General features: G+C 40.6%; 2 protein-coding genes across 4 annotated transcripts; one reads left to right on the top strand and one right to left on the bottom strand.

The window, feature by feature from the left end:
• Nucleotides 1-991: 991 nt before the first annotated feature.
• On the bottom strand, nt 992-7,702 carry cilk1 (ciliogenesis associated kinase 1). 2 transcript variants are annotated; one of them, XM_017412741.3, is made up of 14 exons: nt 7,529-7,702; nt 5,960-6,229; nt 5,790-5,844; nt 5,049-5,170; nt 4,871-4,950; nt 4,640-4,772; nt 4,382-4,553; nt 3,703-3,870; nt 3,219-3,608; nt 2,880-3,094; nt 2,639-2,784; nt 2,002-2,118; nt 1,816-1,923; nt 992-1,717 (listed from the first exon to the last, which is right to left on the bottom strand). In XM_017412741.3, exons 2-14 carry the CDS (start codon nt 6,061-6,063, stop codon nt 1,566-1,568), a joined length of 1,962 nt encoding a protein of 653 aa, XP_017268230.1. In that variant the 5' UTR covers nt 6,064-6,229; nt 7,529-7,702; the 3' UTR covers nt 992-1,565. The 2 variants fall into 2 exon arrangements, with proteins under 2 accessions (XP_017268230.1, XP_017268231.1); XM_017412742.3 differs by having other exon boundaries at nt 2,639-2,781; nt 7,529-7,700.
• A 2,317-nt stretch (nt 7,703-10,019) lies between these two features.
• On the top strand, nt 10,020-15,613 carry fbxo9 (F-box protein 9). Of its 2 annotated transcripts, none has more exons than XM_017412714.3 (13): nt 10,020-10,256; nt 11,591-11,668; nt 12,550-12,681; nt 12,768-12,825; nt 12,987-13,089; nt 13,416-13,546; nt 13,625-13,739; nt 13,834-13,952; nt 14,122-14,212; nt 14,413-14,508; nt 14,612-14,705; nt 14,922-15,076; nt 15,158-15,613. In XM_017412714.3, exons 1-13 carry the CDS (start codon nt 10,158-10,160, stop codon nt 15,264-15,266), a joined length of 1,380 nt encoding a protein of 459 aa, XP_017268203.1. In that variant the 5' UTR covers nt 10,020-10,157; the 3' UTR covers nt 15,267-15,613. The 2 variants fall into 2 exon arrangements, with proteins under 2 accessions (XP_017268203.1, XP_017268205.1); XM_017412716.3 differs by having other exon boundaries at nt 10,032-10,256; nt 13,419-13,546.
• Nucleotides 15,614-17,200: the final 1,587 nt, after the last annotated feature.

Genomic DNA, 17,200 nt, shown 5'->3' with positions numbered 1-17,200 from the left:
GAACTTAATATCTGTACAACTGAGCTATAGTTACAGTCCTGCTCACCATTATTGGCACCCCTTCATGATTTGCATAGCTGAGTNAATATCTTCATGATCATTCATTGGTTAATTCATGTCATATGTGTGGAGGCAGTCCATCACAAGTGATCTTTATGTGTGATTTGCAACAGGTGAGCCAAATTGGGTTTTCATATTGATTTGCAGTAAAGGGTGCCAATACCATTGGCATGGTAAAAATTGTTTTTCTTTGTTTTCCTCATAATGTTTATCTTTTTTAATGTTTTTGATCATTTGCTGTTTTGCATCAAGCACAAGCTATCAGCAATAAAATGTTGTTTCACTTGATGAATTTCCTTCAGTAAATATTCCATTATATGTACTTAAACGTCATGGGTGCCAATAATGGTGAGCAGGACTGTATATCTATAACTAAGGTTGATTAGCTGTGGTGGCCATCTTGAATTGTTAATCAGTTGTAGATTAACATCTGTGCAGTGTTTGGTGAGATATTTCGCTAACAATGAAATAAAAAGAAGGTTGAATCCATTAAAAAAAAAATGTGTGTAAATGCTCCAAGCATGTATTGGGGATAACTCTCAGCTACTACCGCTCCAAGATCTGTAAAACTGTTTATAACTGAGTTATATTTTTGTGTGGCAGCCATCCTGGATGGGGTTGACTCCAAAGGTTAATTGGTTGTAGATGTAGATGTAGATCTCATGATTACTTATCAAGTTCCACTGGTTTATAAAATAATTTAAAACATTTATCACTTTTGAGCGACATTAACTTTTAAAAAGGCTTTTCTGGCTCCAGCAGGTCCACTTATTTGACTCTTTATATCGGGTCTGCTTTAAATCATAGTATAGCATAATTAAAAACACTTTTTTGACCTGAATTATTCCCCAGAAACAGATTCTTCTAGTGGCTGTGCTCAAACTGCTAATATTAAGCATGGAAAAGCTTGGAAAAATAATATTCACACTTCTTTACTTGAAATGATCATTTTAATGCATAAATCATGCAGATGTTTAAGTACGTTATCCCTCGCAGTGATCATTCAGTTTTGGCAAACGGGACTGAACGACTGAAATAAATCTGTACAATATGGCAAGCACTTGCAATTTGTCGAGTTATAAATTAAAGCTTCGCTCACGTTTCACTGAAAGCGTACAATACAAACTAAGTCTGAACAAAAAGGAAAAAAAAATGTAAAAAATAAACAATAGCTGTAACAAACAGAGGTAAAATAAGTAATAAGTCAAAAAGAAATCACAGTGAAGGTTTTATACTGATATATGCATATTATTGTATACGAGTGAGTAAACAACATTCACTGATACAAAACTGAGGTGTGACCCCTCCACTGACAGCAGGTTATATTACAGAAAGAAAAAAAACACTTGAATTTTGGCTGATTGCATTTACCCAAACTTTTAGGAGTTTACACTTAATGAAACAAAACTTATTGCTGCTGTGTCAGTTATTTACAGAACTGGGTTGTAAAATCCCTCAGCCTACTCTTTGGACGTGAAAGAGTTCTTAGAGCTCGGGGCAGGCCACTAACGGTGTCCGTATTTGGCGGTCCAGTCTGGGCGCCCGTGAATGGTCTGGAGTGGCGGGCGAGGCAGCAGACTGGATGTGCTCTTGTTGGCTGTTGGCATGTTGGCCGAGGGGTTCATTTGGCTCAGACCAGACCGCCATGTTGCATAATCTAAAACAGCGGTAAGTAAAAAGAAAACAAGTTGGAAAAGGTCAAGTTTGATCAAACGGAACAAAGCGGATGAGAGGACGCTCTCCATGTGCGCTCACTTGATGCTGTCGTCTCTGCTGAGACGCCCTGACGCCCTCTGTGCCCAGCAGAGCCGTTGTCTTTCTTGTAAAATGATGGCATGTATCCACCTGGGATTGTATTTGTGCCTGAGAAGCAAAGTGAAAATTTCATTTCCTCTCATTCAGTTGGACAACAAGAAGCTAACTGGGTTACAGGGAGGTTACCGTGAGCTCCTCTGCTCGGCAGAGTCCCTCCAAAGGGAATGCTGCTGCCGGCCCAAAGATGGCTTCCTGTGTAGTCTTTACTCGCATTTATGGCCACGTTCTTCTTAGTACTAATACCTGACGGGAACAAAAAAGAATAACTGGATACTGTACTTAAAAAAATAGACATAAAAACATAATATAGCCCAGTATGTAACGAGTAAATACCAAGCAGGGACCAGGTAAATACCCAGTAAGTATCAGGTAAGTACCAGGTACTTACTCAGCACATACCGGTAAGTACTGGGCACATACTGGGTACCCAGGCAGTATGTATTTATCTGGTAGGTTTCAAATATTTACTAGCACACAGAGGCAGTATGTACCCAGTAAGTACCAGGAATCTGCCTGCTATTTACCTGGTACATACCAAATACTTACCAGGCATGATACCCAGTACCAACCCAGTAAGTACCAGGATCATGCCCTATAAGTACTAGCTGAGTACTCAGTACATGCCTGGTCTGAATTATATATTATCATAATAATAAATAGTGCTAACTTTGATATAAAAGTTGCATTTAATCGTCACCCAGACAAGTTACTTATACTGGGTCTAAAAGTAAAAGTCTCCAAAAAGAAAAGAGGATTTTATTACCAGGTAAATATCTGGACTGCCTCTGGTAATGCTGCTTGGCGGAGGCAGTTCTTGACGGCTCTTGATAGGCTGCGGTTTTGTTCAGATTTAAAGGTGCATCTTCTTTCCCACTGGCTCGACTGAAATCCAGAACATTTCCAAACCTGCTGGACACGAGAACAAGCCGGTCATGATCCCGGGTCTATATTTACTGTCCTCTGAAGTCCTTTCAACAAAGACTTCACAAACAGACTAGCTTCACCTGCTCAGAGCGTCCTCTCCCTGCCTCGACTTCTCACAGAAGTTACTCTTTGCAAGAATGCTCATCGAGGACAGATCAGTCTCTTCGTAATTATCCCAGTCTTCTCCTTTGAGATGTCCAGTTCCATGTCCATGTCCCCAGCGCCGCCGCCCTCCTCCTTTAGGTTTCATATGATAACTGAGCAGGTTTGAGTTGTCCGGCTCCTGCTGCGCTGGCTACAAAAACAAACATCGGCCACATGTGAGAGGTATTTTCTTTTTACGACGAATCATTCCAGCTTTAGATGAAACTAGAAGCAGCAGTAACATTAATGACGTCAGGATAAACAGATGTGCTCACCTTGCTCTGTAGACTCTTGTCTACGATGTAAGGTAGACGGCTCTGTGGCATTCCCTCCGACTGCTCCTGCTTCGGGATGTGCTTCGGCTGGTGCTGCTCTCGCACCAGCTCCGTGTGCCGCTGGTACGCCGCCGCCTGGGCAGCTGCTGGTGCAGGGGAGGGCTGGATCTGCTGCAGAGGCCTGGACGGGGGGCAGTGATGGTTCGAAGGTGGAGGCTGGGAGGGGGGCATCGGCTTCAGCAGCAGAGGCTGCTGCTGCTGCTGCAGAGCTTGTTGTGATGGTGAAGGAGTCTGGAGATGCACAAGGCCCGGATGAGGTCTGCCCTGCTCCAGGATCTGCTGAGGAGTGCCCAAAGCCTGGCCCATGTGGAAGTATGAATACCTGAGAGCCTGAAGAAAAGGATTGGAGCGTACAGCTTTAGCTTTTACTCTGTTTGTTCAGCTGCGAGGACGGTGGAAGGTGGAAGGTTAGCACGGACGCTACCTGAGCAGAAGCTGGTCTCTTCTTGGGATCCCACTGCAGCAGGTCTGTCATCAGATGGACGGCTTCAGGGCTGGCGTTTGGGATCAGCGTTTTCAGATTAATGGGAACACACTGAGGCCAACGGAAGTTCATGGCACTCGCCAACTGGTATCCCTCCGGCCAATCGGCCTGAACGAAGACGACACGGCTACATGTCACACAGCATGTTTATTAACACAGGAATCACACAATCAGAGACACAACCGACTTTCTGCTCCTTAACAGAAACAGATTAGGAAATTTAAAAGATATCTCTGGTAGGGGCCGGTGTTCTGATCCATTTTAAATGCAAATAACATCCTGCAAAAGTTATGATGTTCTTCTTAAGCATCTGCCTAAAAACCTTCCTGTGCTTTCAAAATGTGATTCCCTTTTAATCTAACAATTCAGCCTGTTTTAAAAACTGACTGAATATTAAAATATCTGGTCACTGCAAAAGCAAACAATGTTTTTAATCTTCTCCAACTACTGCCCGTGTTAGATTGTTGACCATAAGCAAACATTTACTCGTGTACTTGTTACCGATGAGAACAGGACCATCTGCCATCAGTCTTTGCTGTGATGTGGTTCATATTTGATTTAAAAAAAAAAAAATATGATTACTTTTGTTTCTTCCTGCTTCATGTTTGCGAAACATTACCTTCTTTGGTGTACCCAAGACTTGGCAAATCTTGAATATGGTGTCTACTTCACTGGATCCTGGGAAAAGAGGCCTGAGAGTGTAAAGCTCAGCCATGATGCAGCCGACGGCCCACTGGTCTATGGGTGAGCTGTAGGACGTGGACCTGAGCAGCACCTCCGGGGCTCTGTACCTGGTCCAAAACCAACACGAGACCTTCAACACCCTTTCGTTTAGGCAAAGCCTACACGCTTTACGTATAATCAGAGAGAAACTCACCATCTGGTTGAGACGTAGTCTGTGTACGGTGGTCGAGATCGGATCTCGCGGGCAAGCCCAAAGTCAGCTATTTTCACCAGCTCTGGGCCCATGCACAGCAGGTTCTCCGGCTTCATGTCCCTGTGGAAAAAGCCTGGTAGAGACCCAGTGAATCAGAACCTCCACTCCGGAGGGACAAAATACCACTTGTACTGAATCAGAATTAGTAGCTCCAGTTGTCAACACACATACCGTGTTTGTGAATGAACGCGAGTCCCTGCAGGATCTGAAACATAATATTTCTGACAGCAGATTCGGGAAACAAGCGAGTTCTGCAGCAGGGGAAAAAATAAATAAATGTTAGAAAACTTAAATCTTTTTTTTTCTTTTAAATGGGCTTCAAAATGTGAAAATAACAATAAAATCTCACCTATCTTTCATCAGCTGGTACAGATTTTCCTTCATGTACTCAAATATGAAGTACAAGTGATCGTTTTCTCGGATTACCTCCTTGAGTTTGATCACGTTTGCATGGTTGAGTTTCTTTAATGACTGAAGGAACAAACAGATTTGTGTCGGCAGGCTGCAAACGAGTCATAATCACGGAAAGAACAACTAAACCTGACCATGCTGGACAGCAAACGGGGCATTCAGAACCTTCTAGTTAAAATATCGGCAGTGTGAGGAACGGAAAGTGTGGGATTTACGCTGAAACTCTTAAAAGGGAAACTCAATAACAGGATGGAAAAATGCGAACTTTCCCCATGCACCGGGGTGATAACGGTTTAACCATGCTACACTTTAGTACAGGGGCAGAAGCTGTAACAGGACTGGGATTTAATCTGCATGCTGTAATCGTGACCCGATTAGCAGAGCTCAGAGAGTGTTCTTCACACGGTTTGTTGCTCTAGGAAAAAAAAATAAAGGGGGCAGGGGTTCAAAATCTGCAGCACGTGAGAAATCACCTTCTGCTCTGTGAGCTGCTGTGAGTTAAAATGGACGGTAACATATTCAACTGGTACGAAGAAAAGGACAGAAAGCTTTGGATTATTTCACAGCTGAGGTTGTAACAACATCATAACAAAACGATGAGGCTTATTTTGGGCAGATCCCCCCCCCCATTACCTCTGCTCTGCTGTAGAAGTGTGTGAAAGCATTAAAATAAACTCACCTTGACTTCTCGGAGGTTCATGCATTCTTCCCAGGAGTAGAACTTTCGTTTCATCCTGAAAAATATAAATTTTTGTGGTTGAATGACCTTTAAACAACGTGTTTTCTATTTGGCATTCTGAGAAATATGATATCAACATCCAGTGAAGTGCAAACCGGTTGTGTGCTCACTTCTTTATGGCAACAAGCTCTCCTGACTCCAGACTGCGGCCGAGGATGACCGAGCCGTAGGTGCCATCCCCAAGCTGCCTGATGGTGGTGTATCTGTTCATCATGCTTGCCCTGCCATGTTCTCCCCGAAGCCAGGTAACAATTAGGAGGAAAGACAGACGTGTTCACCTCCTGCCGCCGAATGCAACCAGATTTTTCTGTGACAACAGCAGAAGACTGTGGGCGGCGCCGGGGGACTCATGGTGTCATGAACGGACCTCCGTCATCGAGCTGAGGAGTTGCAGGATGGACAACAAAAAACAAGATTAATAATTCACAACAACTACTGGGCACAGACTAACTACAGAGAGGATGGTTTAATGTGAAATGATGTAGATTTCACATTAAGTTTGGCTCTTCTTCAACAGCACCTCCTTCAAATCAAGATCAAAACACTTAATTTGAAGGTGTTCTGTAGGACAGTGGTTCCCAACACTATCCTGCATGTTTTCGTCGTTTCCCCCCTCTTCAGCAGGTCTTCCAAGTTCTGCAGAAACCTGCTAATCGCTCAGTCATTCAAGCAGGGAAACAACTAAAAGATGCAGGACAGTGACTCCTCCTGGACCAGGGTTGGGAATCACTGCTGCAGAACAATGGTTCCCAAAGCTTTCAGCTCCCAGACCCACAAAAGAACAGTGGCACGGTCCCAGACTGGGATTACTAATAGATCCATCCGTCCGTCTGTCCATCTGACAACAACTATTACAGTACTTTACATCAGACTACTGATTTTATGTTATTTAACAATTATGGCAAACATGTGATGTTTGCAGATGACGTGAGAACCTGGAGAGGTGGACAAAGAGGACAAATATGGATGCAGATAGAGAGGACACGGAGGTAGTTGGAGTGAGGACAGAGGACACAGAGGACAGGCAGGACAGAGATAGATGGAGGAGGATAAGTCGCTGAAAAGGAAACAGCCAAAAGAAGGAAGCAGCAATCACTGTTAAATTTTATTTGATTTCTGGAGATTGTCCCAAGAGCCCTCACTTGTTGGTGCACCTTGATTTTGCAATTATTAACTTTATTTATCTATTTAGATACAAACTATTTAAGAAAATACAAGTTTGACAAAATAAAAAGCTGCAGGAATATTGTTTTTAAATACCATTTCAATAAGGAACTCCCCCATAGCAAGCTTAAATAAGATTTTGATTTTCCAGTGGCAAGTAAAGGAAAAATATAAGAGCAAATAGGATCAAGTAACAGTTTTAGAAGAGGTTAAATTTGACCAGAACATGGATAGAAAGCAAGAATGAATCTTATATAGTCTTTTTCTCGTTTAGTTTGTATTATCTGGGTTTAAAAAGTAGCTTTTATCACATTTGTTAGGGATGTTTTACGTAAAAATTGAACGTGTAGTCCGAGGCTAACGGGGTCAGACAAGTTAATAATCACTAATTGTGCAGCTGTGTTGGTGTTGTTAGCCCGGCTACTGTTAGCAAAACGTTAAAAACTGATGCTCCGGTGAAAACAGCTGATCCTAACCGAGTCCAAACACATGAAATCAGAGTTTAAAACACTCACCCTCCCCGCTTCAGACCGACAACAACGCATAGCCGAGCATTTGTAGCCGATGTTCAGCTAATTGCACTCGGTCAGTCGATTAAACTGCGCCCTTAATCTACCAGCGAGCCCCGCTACAAAACGTAAATTAATTTACAGCCTGGCCCTCTCGTCAGGGAACTCTACGTAATCTCGCGATATTACAAAAAACTGTTTTCTGTTTCCTCAAATCACAGCTGTCCTCATCTCAGGGGGTAAAGCTGCTAAAGATTTCTTTTTTATAAAAACATTACAACGTCTTGTTGTATCTTATTACCTCACGCAGTTGTACGTCTTAAAAGCTATCAGCATTTGGTAAGTTGTGAAGCTTTTTGTTAAAGTCGTCTTTGTTTGTTTTCTGGAGACCAAAAAACGCACCACGCCGCGTTCAAATGCTAAACAGTGTTCCCCACGTTTTATTTTTTTTAAAGTAGAGTAAAAGTCAAAAGTAGCTTTGAAGTTCATATTTGAACTTGGCAACAAATATCTGATGTTAAAGGAAAAGATGCAAAAATGTTTTTTATAATAAAGCAAAGGCGGAAGTGAGGTGCAGGTACCGCTCTTTATCCGAATTGATCTTTGGTTAAATCTGTGCCCTGAGTAACACAAATAACACAAAATTATTCACAAGTTGAACATTAATACTTTCTTAAACATACCTTAGCGTTTAACATTTTTTTTCTTTTAGATCAAGTAGAGTAAATAATAATAATATAATTAGTACTTTGTTGCACTTTCTCGATTTTTATATCATTTTGAGTTGGTTAGGCATAAACTATCTTTAAAAATTCTTGTTTTTTCTGTTGCAGTGAACAAAATAATCCAAACAAACTTAACTTTTGCACACTTTACTGGTAAAGCTGTTTTTATGCATACATTTGTGATAATGCACAAAGTCACAAATGTTTTTTTATGTTTTTTTATGTTTTCTTTATTTCCCTTGCAGATATTCTGTCTTCACTGTTATTGCCACTTTGTTGGCAAGTTTACTTTTGTGCAGTTTTGTTTCGACACAAGTTTGAATTGTTTCCACGGGGGAGGCTATGCCTGAGTTAAAAGCATTTCAGGAATTTTGTCCAGCTAACATCAAATAGTGGGAGCAAGCAGAAACATATCCAGGACCAGAAGGAAAACAAAATCCTTTTTGTTAACTTGTTGGATTTATTCTAAGATTTCCCAAATGAAGTCTGATTTTGTGTTTTGTTTTAATGCAAGGATTTATTTACAGACGAATGTATTTTCTTTATTAACTCTAACATAAAGGGGTCTCTTGACTGCAGGATGTGAAGATTGAAAGATAATATTTTATTTAGCAGATGGTGAGTAAATTAAAATAAGTCATCAGGTGTGGTTTATCTATTATCAGTGCTCTGCTTGCAAACTAATATGTTTGCATTTGCATGCCAACATTTGCGAAAATGTGCAAATTAGAGCCTATTGTACGTATTTTATACAACCCAAGCCAAAATAAAACCTTTCAAAAAAAGTGCAAGCCACGTTTTTTTTCCTCATCATTTATCCCTTACAAAAAAAAAATAATAATAATGTGCAAACTATTGTGTTAACTAATTAAACAAAAAGAAAGGTCACAGTAGATTTACCTGTACAAACACTAAGATTTTTTTGTTTTCTGGACAAACTGGAGCAAGTGTTTGTATTAAATTAATTACTGCAATTTGTATACATTTTGCTGTTATTCCTTATTATTTTATTTGTCTTCTTTTTTTATATAGTGCATATAGGAAATAAAGGTAAATTTTACATAAACAAGTGAGGACAGAGGACACAGGAGACAGTTAGATGGAGGACGACGACTCGCTGTGTAGACCCCTTAAAAGGGAACAGCTTAAAGAAGATTTATTTAGCAATTTTTCATCATTTTTATTATTAAGATTATAATCTAGCATCTTTCACTAGAGACCATTACTATCATTGTTGAAAATATTTGTCTCGTATCTTGATGCACATCTTTAAAATAAAATTAAACACTGAATTCTACGACTCAGTTGGGATTAGTTTGCTACGACTTTTGATATCATTGTACAATGTAAATACAATTTGCAAAAATAAATAATGAAATAAAAATATGTTCTTCAATACGGGAGGCGAAGGATACATAAAAACAGCCTTTTGACACTCGTAGATAAAGGATTTTTAAGATCTGACTTTTTGTTTGAGGCTTACTTTTCAGTTTGTTTCTGTCTGCCCTGACAGGAAGTGACAGACAAGAGTGAGGCGTTACCATAGTGACCACAATGCCTCACTGGCAGCAGATTTAACATTTCTTTGAACTTGATTTATTTTACTTTCCTTTTACAGTTCATACATTAAAATGTAGGGTTTTTTTCATATTTTATTACGAAAGTAGAATTTTAGGCAGCACCTTTCAAAATGGCTTTAGTTTAATTCGCTGCTGTGATAATCAAATATTTTGTTTTAATTAATTTTTAATTATTTAGAGGTTGAAGGGGACACACGGGGGGCTCTCCGGAGAGAAGCAGGGGCGCCTCAGCACTCCTCCGCCCCGACTTCGGCTCACTTCTTCCGGTCTGTGCCACCGAGGCTCCGGGGCCGCTCAGCGAAATGGCTGCGTTCCTCCGAGCTCGTAAATATGTCCGCTGCGTGGTCCGTTTCTCCGACCGTGAACTGTAAGCGGCACCGTCGATCACCTGCGAAGACAACGAGGAAAGCTACCGGCCATAGTGTCATGGTGGGTCGCCGTGTTTTACCTGCTTTTAAAGGTGTAAACAAGTCGCCCCCCTCCTCCTCCTCGCTAGGTTAGCTAACGCAGCTAGCATCACCTGGCTAAAGGTAACCTGGAGTTTACGAGTCGGCTCAGTTAAACCGTTTCTCACCCGAAATTAGCTGCAATTTTTAAAAACTTACACATAGGAGACCGTGAAAAGTGATTTTTGTTTATGTTGCACTGAGGTAAAATTATCTTCACCTAATATTAGGCGACAAAAATAATTAAAATTGCTCGTCTTGAGTCGTGAGTGTTCAGTTTTGTTCATTTCAGTCGAGTCAAGTTTTAATTTTAATACATATTGTAGTCAGAATGACATGCTTTTTCTGCACTGTTTTATCTCTTGAGCAATAAGGAAGTTTCATATTATTTGCATTTTGTCACCAAAAAGATCGTTAGCATAAAAATTCAAAACAAAATGCAACACAAATAAGGCTAAAGAGGAACTTAAACTGAGCTACAGTAGCCCTAAAAGAAGGAAGGAAATTATATACACACTGTAAAGTATATTTAACTAAGTTAACTAACTAAGAGCTCCTGACTGGTTCAAAATGTTAAGTAAACAATGCTCACAGCAGTGTGACTTATCAGCCTTCCCACATCTGCTGGAGTGTTATAAACCAAAGGTGCCATTTTACTGTAAAGTAAGTCCTTCTTTAATAAAAAGTGTTATTACGGTGCATTTAATGGCAGGGGCGTTGCAGGCTAAAGATCAAAACAGGACTTGGGTTTTATATGTGACCCGTGCTGGCAAAGAGAGTCTGAATGAGCTGTAAAAAGAACATGAAAATATAGATTTTTGCCGTAATTAAGTCCATAAAGACACCATCCAGCGATCACAGTAACTAAATGACCTTTTTAAATCAAGAGTTTTCCAACTGACATGTCCTCAGAAATAATTATTTTAATCCTTATCCTTTTTATTTCCTTTTAAATTAGCCGTTTTATCTCTGTCAGGAAATTCCTTTTATATAATATTTGTTAAGCTTAGGGGAATGACATCCCTCCAGACCAATAAAAATTCTGTTTTCAAAGCAGCACGCTTGTAAACAAAATTACAACAAACTACGTATCATTTTGAAGCTCTTGAGATGAAGAATTTGAAAATAATATTAGCTCGGTATTGAAAAAAAATCCTCATTAAGACTCATTTAGGCAGCATTGTGACTGGTCAGCTCCTAAAACAAACCGTTAACATTACCCTTGGTTTAAAAACTTCCTGTAACCACGTATTATTGACACGTTTCTGCCTCCCATAACCAGACGGCAATATGCAGAGTCCTGTTCTGTTTGTACAGGCTGAAGACAATGCAAATATTGAAGGTACGTTAGAGGAGGAGGATGAAGATGAGAGTTCAGATGAACCAAACATTCAGGTGAGAAAACATCAATGTGTTGTTTTGGTCATATTATTCTGTTCTGCACTGCATCTGAGTTGTTTCTGATGTTTAAAGAGAACGTATTCTCACTCTGTTCTGTAGAAATATAAAGTTAAATTAACCTTGTGCCCAGGAGGTGATGCTCACAGAAGCTACAAAGAGAAAAACAAGTAGTAAATAAGTTTATAAATTCCCTTAAAGCCACTCATTGCAAAGTATGAAATCATTAAAAGGTTATCCTGAACTTTATCAAATGGTGCAGTTTGAATTAGTTTACTAAATGCAATCCTGAAACGTGGGTCCACACTCAATGTAAACAAAGCACTTTATGGACCCACATTAGGCTGGCTGTAGTCTGTGCAGGTAAACAAAATATGTCCTTTAAGTTTAATGTTTGACCCTTTTTTCAGTCACTTCAGCTGTTTCTTTAGGTAAAAAAATGTGGGTTAGTTGGCATTCTGTCATAAAATTAGCTCACAAACAACTGTCAATGAGGAAAATATTGTTTTTGCTTTTCTTTATGAATTTTTTTTTCATCCAGTCTTCATGTCTTTGCAATAAGTATCCTATAAGTGTAAAAACCAAGAATATGAGTTAAAAAAACAGGACTTTCACTTCAGTTTTAGATGTTTTTATGCGAGAAATTTAGTTTTTATGCTTCTGGGCTAAATTAATTCTGTTGCTGTTATTCTTTGTGGGAGTTTATGATATTACCAATTATTTTAACTACATTATCGTGGTGAACCCTGTTGTTATGAAAGAACTGATAGTTCCCCGCGACCCGGAAAAGAGAAGCTGGTAAATAAAATGGATGGATGATTGATTGATTAATTGATTGATTGATTTTTTTTGAGGGGTAATGTCATATCTTTTTGCAGCTGGAGCTCACTGCGTTCAGAGCTCAGTGGATGTCCGAACTCAAACCAAGCTCTGGGGCGAGTGGAGCGGGCGAGCGACTGGCTCGAGCCAAAGGCGTAAGGAGGACGCAAGACATTGCTCGGGAAGAAAAAGCAAGTCATTAAAAAAAAACCCAAACATTTTCTTGAGTCTTCTGTATGAGCTGTGTGGAGAATGACAGATTATTTTCGATCCTCAGGCCACAGAGTTGTTTCTGAGAGCTGTGCAGGAGGAGCAGAATGGGGCTGTTTACGAAGGTATAAAGATGGGAATTATTCTTCAAATCATGCTTCATTTTACATGAAAGTTGTGAATAATCTCAGCTGTAACTGAATTTAGTTTCACAGTCCTCCTCGGTTTGCCTTTCTCATCAAACTGTTTATTCTGTTGAGATCTGATCTGATGTTTTTCTTTGCAGCTATCAAGTTCTATCGCTTGGCTATGCAGCTTGTTCCCGACATCGAATTTAAAATCAACTACAGCCGTCCTCCTGCTGACACAGACAGAGGTGGAGGAAACTTGTAAGCTGAGTTTTTTAACTTTTAAACATTCTAATTTGTTGTTTATACACTAAAAACCGTCTTACATCTCTGTTTGCACGCTTTAATCTCTAAACAAAAAGAGGCTGTAAATCTGTGAAGCGTTTTTGTAATAAAGCTGTCGGTACAGAAACAAATTATGTTCTTTTGGCTGAACTGCTGAACAGTCACACACTGGGAAGGATCATAAACCTGAATTAAAATGTCTGCCAACGCAGTTTTACTCGCAGCAAACAGAAGTTTTGTATGTTTTTTTTGGTCCAAATTTTATAGCATTGGCTCTAAAGTGAGTGTTTGTTTTTCTGCAGCAGGGAAGACATCGATGCTGATGGTGAGATCGAGGATCTCCTTGCCTACTTTGAGCAGCAGATCACCCTGGAGAGCGCCTTTCCAAAGATCTGCACCCCTGAGCTTGAAATGACTCAAACGCATATTTCAGGTAGAGTCAGTCACCTGAGCTGAGATGGAAGCGTGGCATCAGCAGGTCCGGTTTGCCATTTGTGTTCTCTGACTGCAGCTTTGCCACGGGAAATCCTGATGTACGTATTTCGCTGGGTTGTGTCGAGCGATCTGGACATGCGGACCCTGGAGCAGCTGTCTCTGGTGTGCCGGGGCTTTTACATTTGTGCAAGGTGACGTTCTCGTTGGAGGAATTAAAACTCTGAGTCTTATATCTTGATTTAACGCTGACTCAGTTTGCTTTTCCCAACTTCTAATGTTCCTCAGGGATCCAGAGATTTGGCGTTCTGCTTGTTTGAGAGTGTGGGGGCGCAACTGCACCAAGCTTGTACCCTTTAAGTCCTGGAGGGAGATGTTTCTGCAGAGGCCGCGAGTTCGCTTTGATGGTAACTTTGTCTGTTCGACTTCTGCTTTGCTTTTTATGGGAGCAGTTTCCTGTTTCCTCGTCTTATCTGGCCAAGTTCTGAGAATATTATATTGTAAAAAGAAGTTTAACAAGGGCCAAAGTGTCGCTACAGTCCAAACCCAGTTAAGACTTTCTGTATGTCTCTACAGGCATTTATATCAGCAAGACATCATACATCCGTCAAGGAGAGGAGTCACTGGATGGGTTTTACAGGGCGTGGCATCATGTTGCGTATTTCAGGTAAATGTATCGCCTTTAAAGTCCCCACTAAGGCAGTTCTGTTTGTTGGCACAATTTCACCAATTTAATTCAAAACAAGAAGCTCTCTTCACATTGACGGCCTGTTCTGATTGGTCAACTCTAAAGTCTCGATCAAACACCTTCCAGTTTATGTGCCGGTGCTGCATGAAGTGAAGTATGTGAACATGATGTTTCTGCAGGTATCTCCGGTTCTTCCCTGATGGCCACGTCCTGATGCTCACCACCCCCGAGGACCCTCTGTCTGTCGTTCCCCGCTTGCGTACCAGAAACCCCAGGTGCGCCTCCAACCCTCCAAGTCGGACTGAACGGGCGTCACTACGCAAGAGAAGCGTTCTCAGAATCGTCGTTTTGGCTCATTTCTCTCTCTTTGTTCTCCAGAATGGAATCTGTTCTGTTCGGTCATTACCGTCTGCTGCAGGAGACGGACAATCAAACCAAAGTTTTTGCTGTTGTCTGCAAGAAAAAAGAGGAGGTGAGAAAACTGAGGCCATCTTTGGTCTTTCCTCTTCTGCTGCACCAGAATAGAAAAATATGTTTCTAACATTTAACGTCACATAACACTGAGCAGTTCTGTCACAATCAAGTCCTTTGACTTAATTTTTTCCTTTTGAAACGCCTGTATTAGTTGTTGAATGATGCAGGTAACCAGTTAACCAGTGAGCTTTTATACTGCCTCGTTTGTTGACAGAAAGCAGCTGAGATTCCCAGGAATCGGTTCTACCGGCGGAGCCCGGCTCCCGAGGCTGAGCACAGCTTCCACGTGGGACTGCATTTGTCCTCCAGGGGGCAGCAGAGTTTCAGTAAGCTTGTGTGGATCCACCACTCCTGCCACATCACTTACAAGTAAGACTCAACGGCGTCTGCGTCATTGAGAAAGAGAATATTGTCGTTTTGAAACCTGCTAACAATAATCAATGTTTTTAGGTTGACTGGGGAGACGGTCATTACAACGTTCGACCTTGACAAAATGTACACACCCTTCTTCTTTGCACGTGTGAAGAGTTACACTGCTTTCTCCGAGCAGCCTCTGTAAGGAGCAGAAAAGCACCTGATCACAGAAGAAGCTGATTCACCATTTAAAACAAAAAAAGCAGCATACTCCTCAGTCTGTCTGTTTAGTGCTGTAACAGGATTATGGTGTCGCTTTTAAAACCCTCATGTTTCCTAAACGCAAGCATGTTATGTTTCAGGTTTGCCTGTTAGGACGCTTCTTATTTTCTGATAATCAGAAATTAGTGATTTGCTGAGAGCTAAACTAAATAGCAACCTTTCCCACCTGTTCCAAGCAATGAATGTTCACATGGTTTTTGTTTGTTTGTTTGTTTGTTTCATGGCTCACTTTCTTCCTCAAATAAACAAAGATGAAAACCAAATCAAACAGTGGGCATGCTGAGTGCTGAATGGCTGCTGAAATTTGCCAAAGAAGCTGAAACAGAGCAGAACGCGAGCTAAAAGCCAAAAGTAGCAAAATGCTAGCTCGAAGTAGCAGAACACTAGCTTAAAGCAAAAGACTGGCTAAGAGTTAAATGCAACAAGACTAGCTAAAAGTAGCAGAAAACTAGCTAAAGGTAAGCTAAAGTAGCTAAAGGCTAGCTAAAATCAAATGTATGAAAAAAAGCTAAATATATCAAAAGTGTAGCTAGAAGCTAGAAATACAAAATGCTATTTAACAGCTAAAAGTAGTAAAAAAAAGTATCAAAACCTGGTTTAAAACAGCAAAACACAAGCTAAAAGTAACAAAAAATAGCTATGAACTAAAAGCTAGCTCAAAGTTAAAACCAGCAAAAGATTAGCTAAAAGCTAAAGTACATAAATGCTAGCTGAATGATGCAAAATGAGAGCTAAAAGTCACAAAATGTAGCAGAAGAGTAGCTAAAAGTGGTAAAAGGCTAGTTAAAATAGCAGAATAATAGCTAAAAGCTAAAGGTAGCATATAAAGTGCTGAAGCAGGTTTCAAAGAGAACTGTGATTTTGAAGGAATTGAAATGATCTCGGTGTATTTCTATGATGAAAATATTTGTAAATAAAGTTAAATACTTTGTAAAGTATAAAAGTTATAAAACCATCGGTCTCCTGAATGAGCTGAGCGTTTCGTTAATCAGTCGTAGATAAAGTATGAAGAATGCAAAGGCAGAAAGATTGTAAAACTTCTCCAGAAACTAGGAAGCAGGAAGCCCGCAGTGAGTGCCGAACCAACACTCACTGAGTGAAGGAGTTTGTAGCCGGGCGGGTCGTCCTGATGACTCGGGCAGGAAATCATACAGGTTCTGTTACACAATGTCAGAGAGCCAACATTACAGATCTGATGTCGGACTTCTGCAGCGTTGGTCTCACAGCGGACACAAGGATTTAATCCACGTATTAGTTTCTGGGAATCGAGCTCAGACGGGATTTTCAGCGAGGAATTAATCATAAAACAGTTGATCTGGATCAGAGTAAAGTGCTGCTTTTTGACTTCACTTCAGCAGGTTTTTAAAGATTTTGCAGAGGTTCTGTTAAAAATGGATAACAGATCTGTGAACAAGTATTGGTGCGTTCGTGTTTTCACAACGAGGGAAATGGACGTGGACGCAACAGGAGGCACAGGAGCAGAAAAATACAATTTATTTAGCATCTTTTATCAAGAGTGAGAAGGCATTTATGTTGGAGAACTACAAGTAATGCTTGTTTTCAGTGAAGAGGAAGTGCAACACAACCCAAGTGTTTTAGTGAACGCACTTTGTGCCACATTTAACTGACATCAAATCCAACATGAAGACGTGTATTTAAACTCCTTCAGGCCACGGTCTCAGCTCTGAATAAGCATCTCTGAAGCAGTGGCTGGCCAGGATCTGCCACTGAAGCTCACAAGTTTGTCTTCTCCAAACCCATGTTCACGCTGTGTGTGTGTGTGTGTGTGTGGGTCACAGTTTTTAGTGCGTCGACCTTCTCTCACAGTTCACATCAGTTTGAGGAAGTCCGAGCAGT

This window comes from Kryptolebias marmoratus, linkage group LG22, assembly GCF_001649575.2.
Source record: "Kryptolebias marmoratus isolate JLee-2015 linkage group LG22, ASM164957v2, whole genome shotgun sequence".
NCBI lineage: Eukaryota > Metazoa > Chordata > Actinopteri > Cyprinodontiformes > Rivulidae > Kryptolebias > Kryptolebias marmoratus.
The sequence above is the reverse complement of the archived record's forward strand: the minus strand, read 5'-3'. Positions and strand labels throughout refer to the sequence as shown.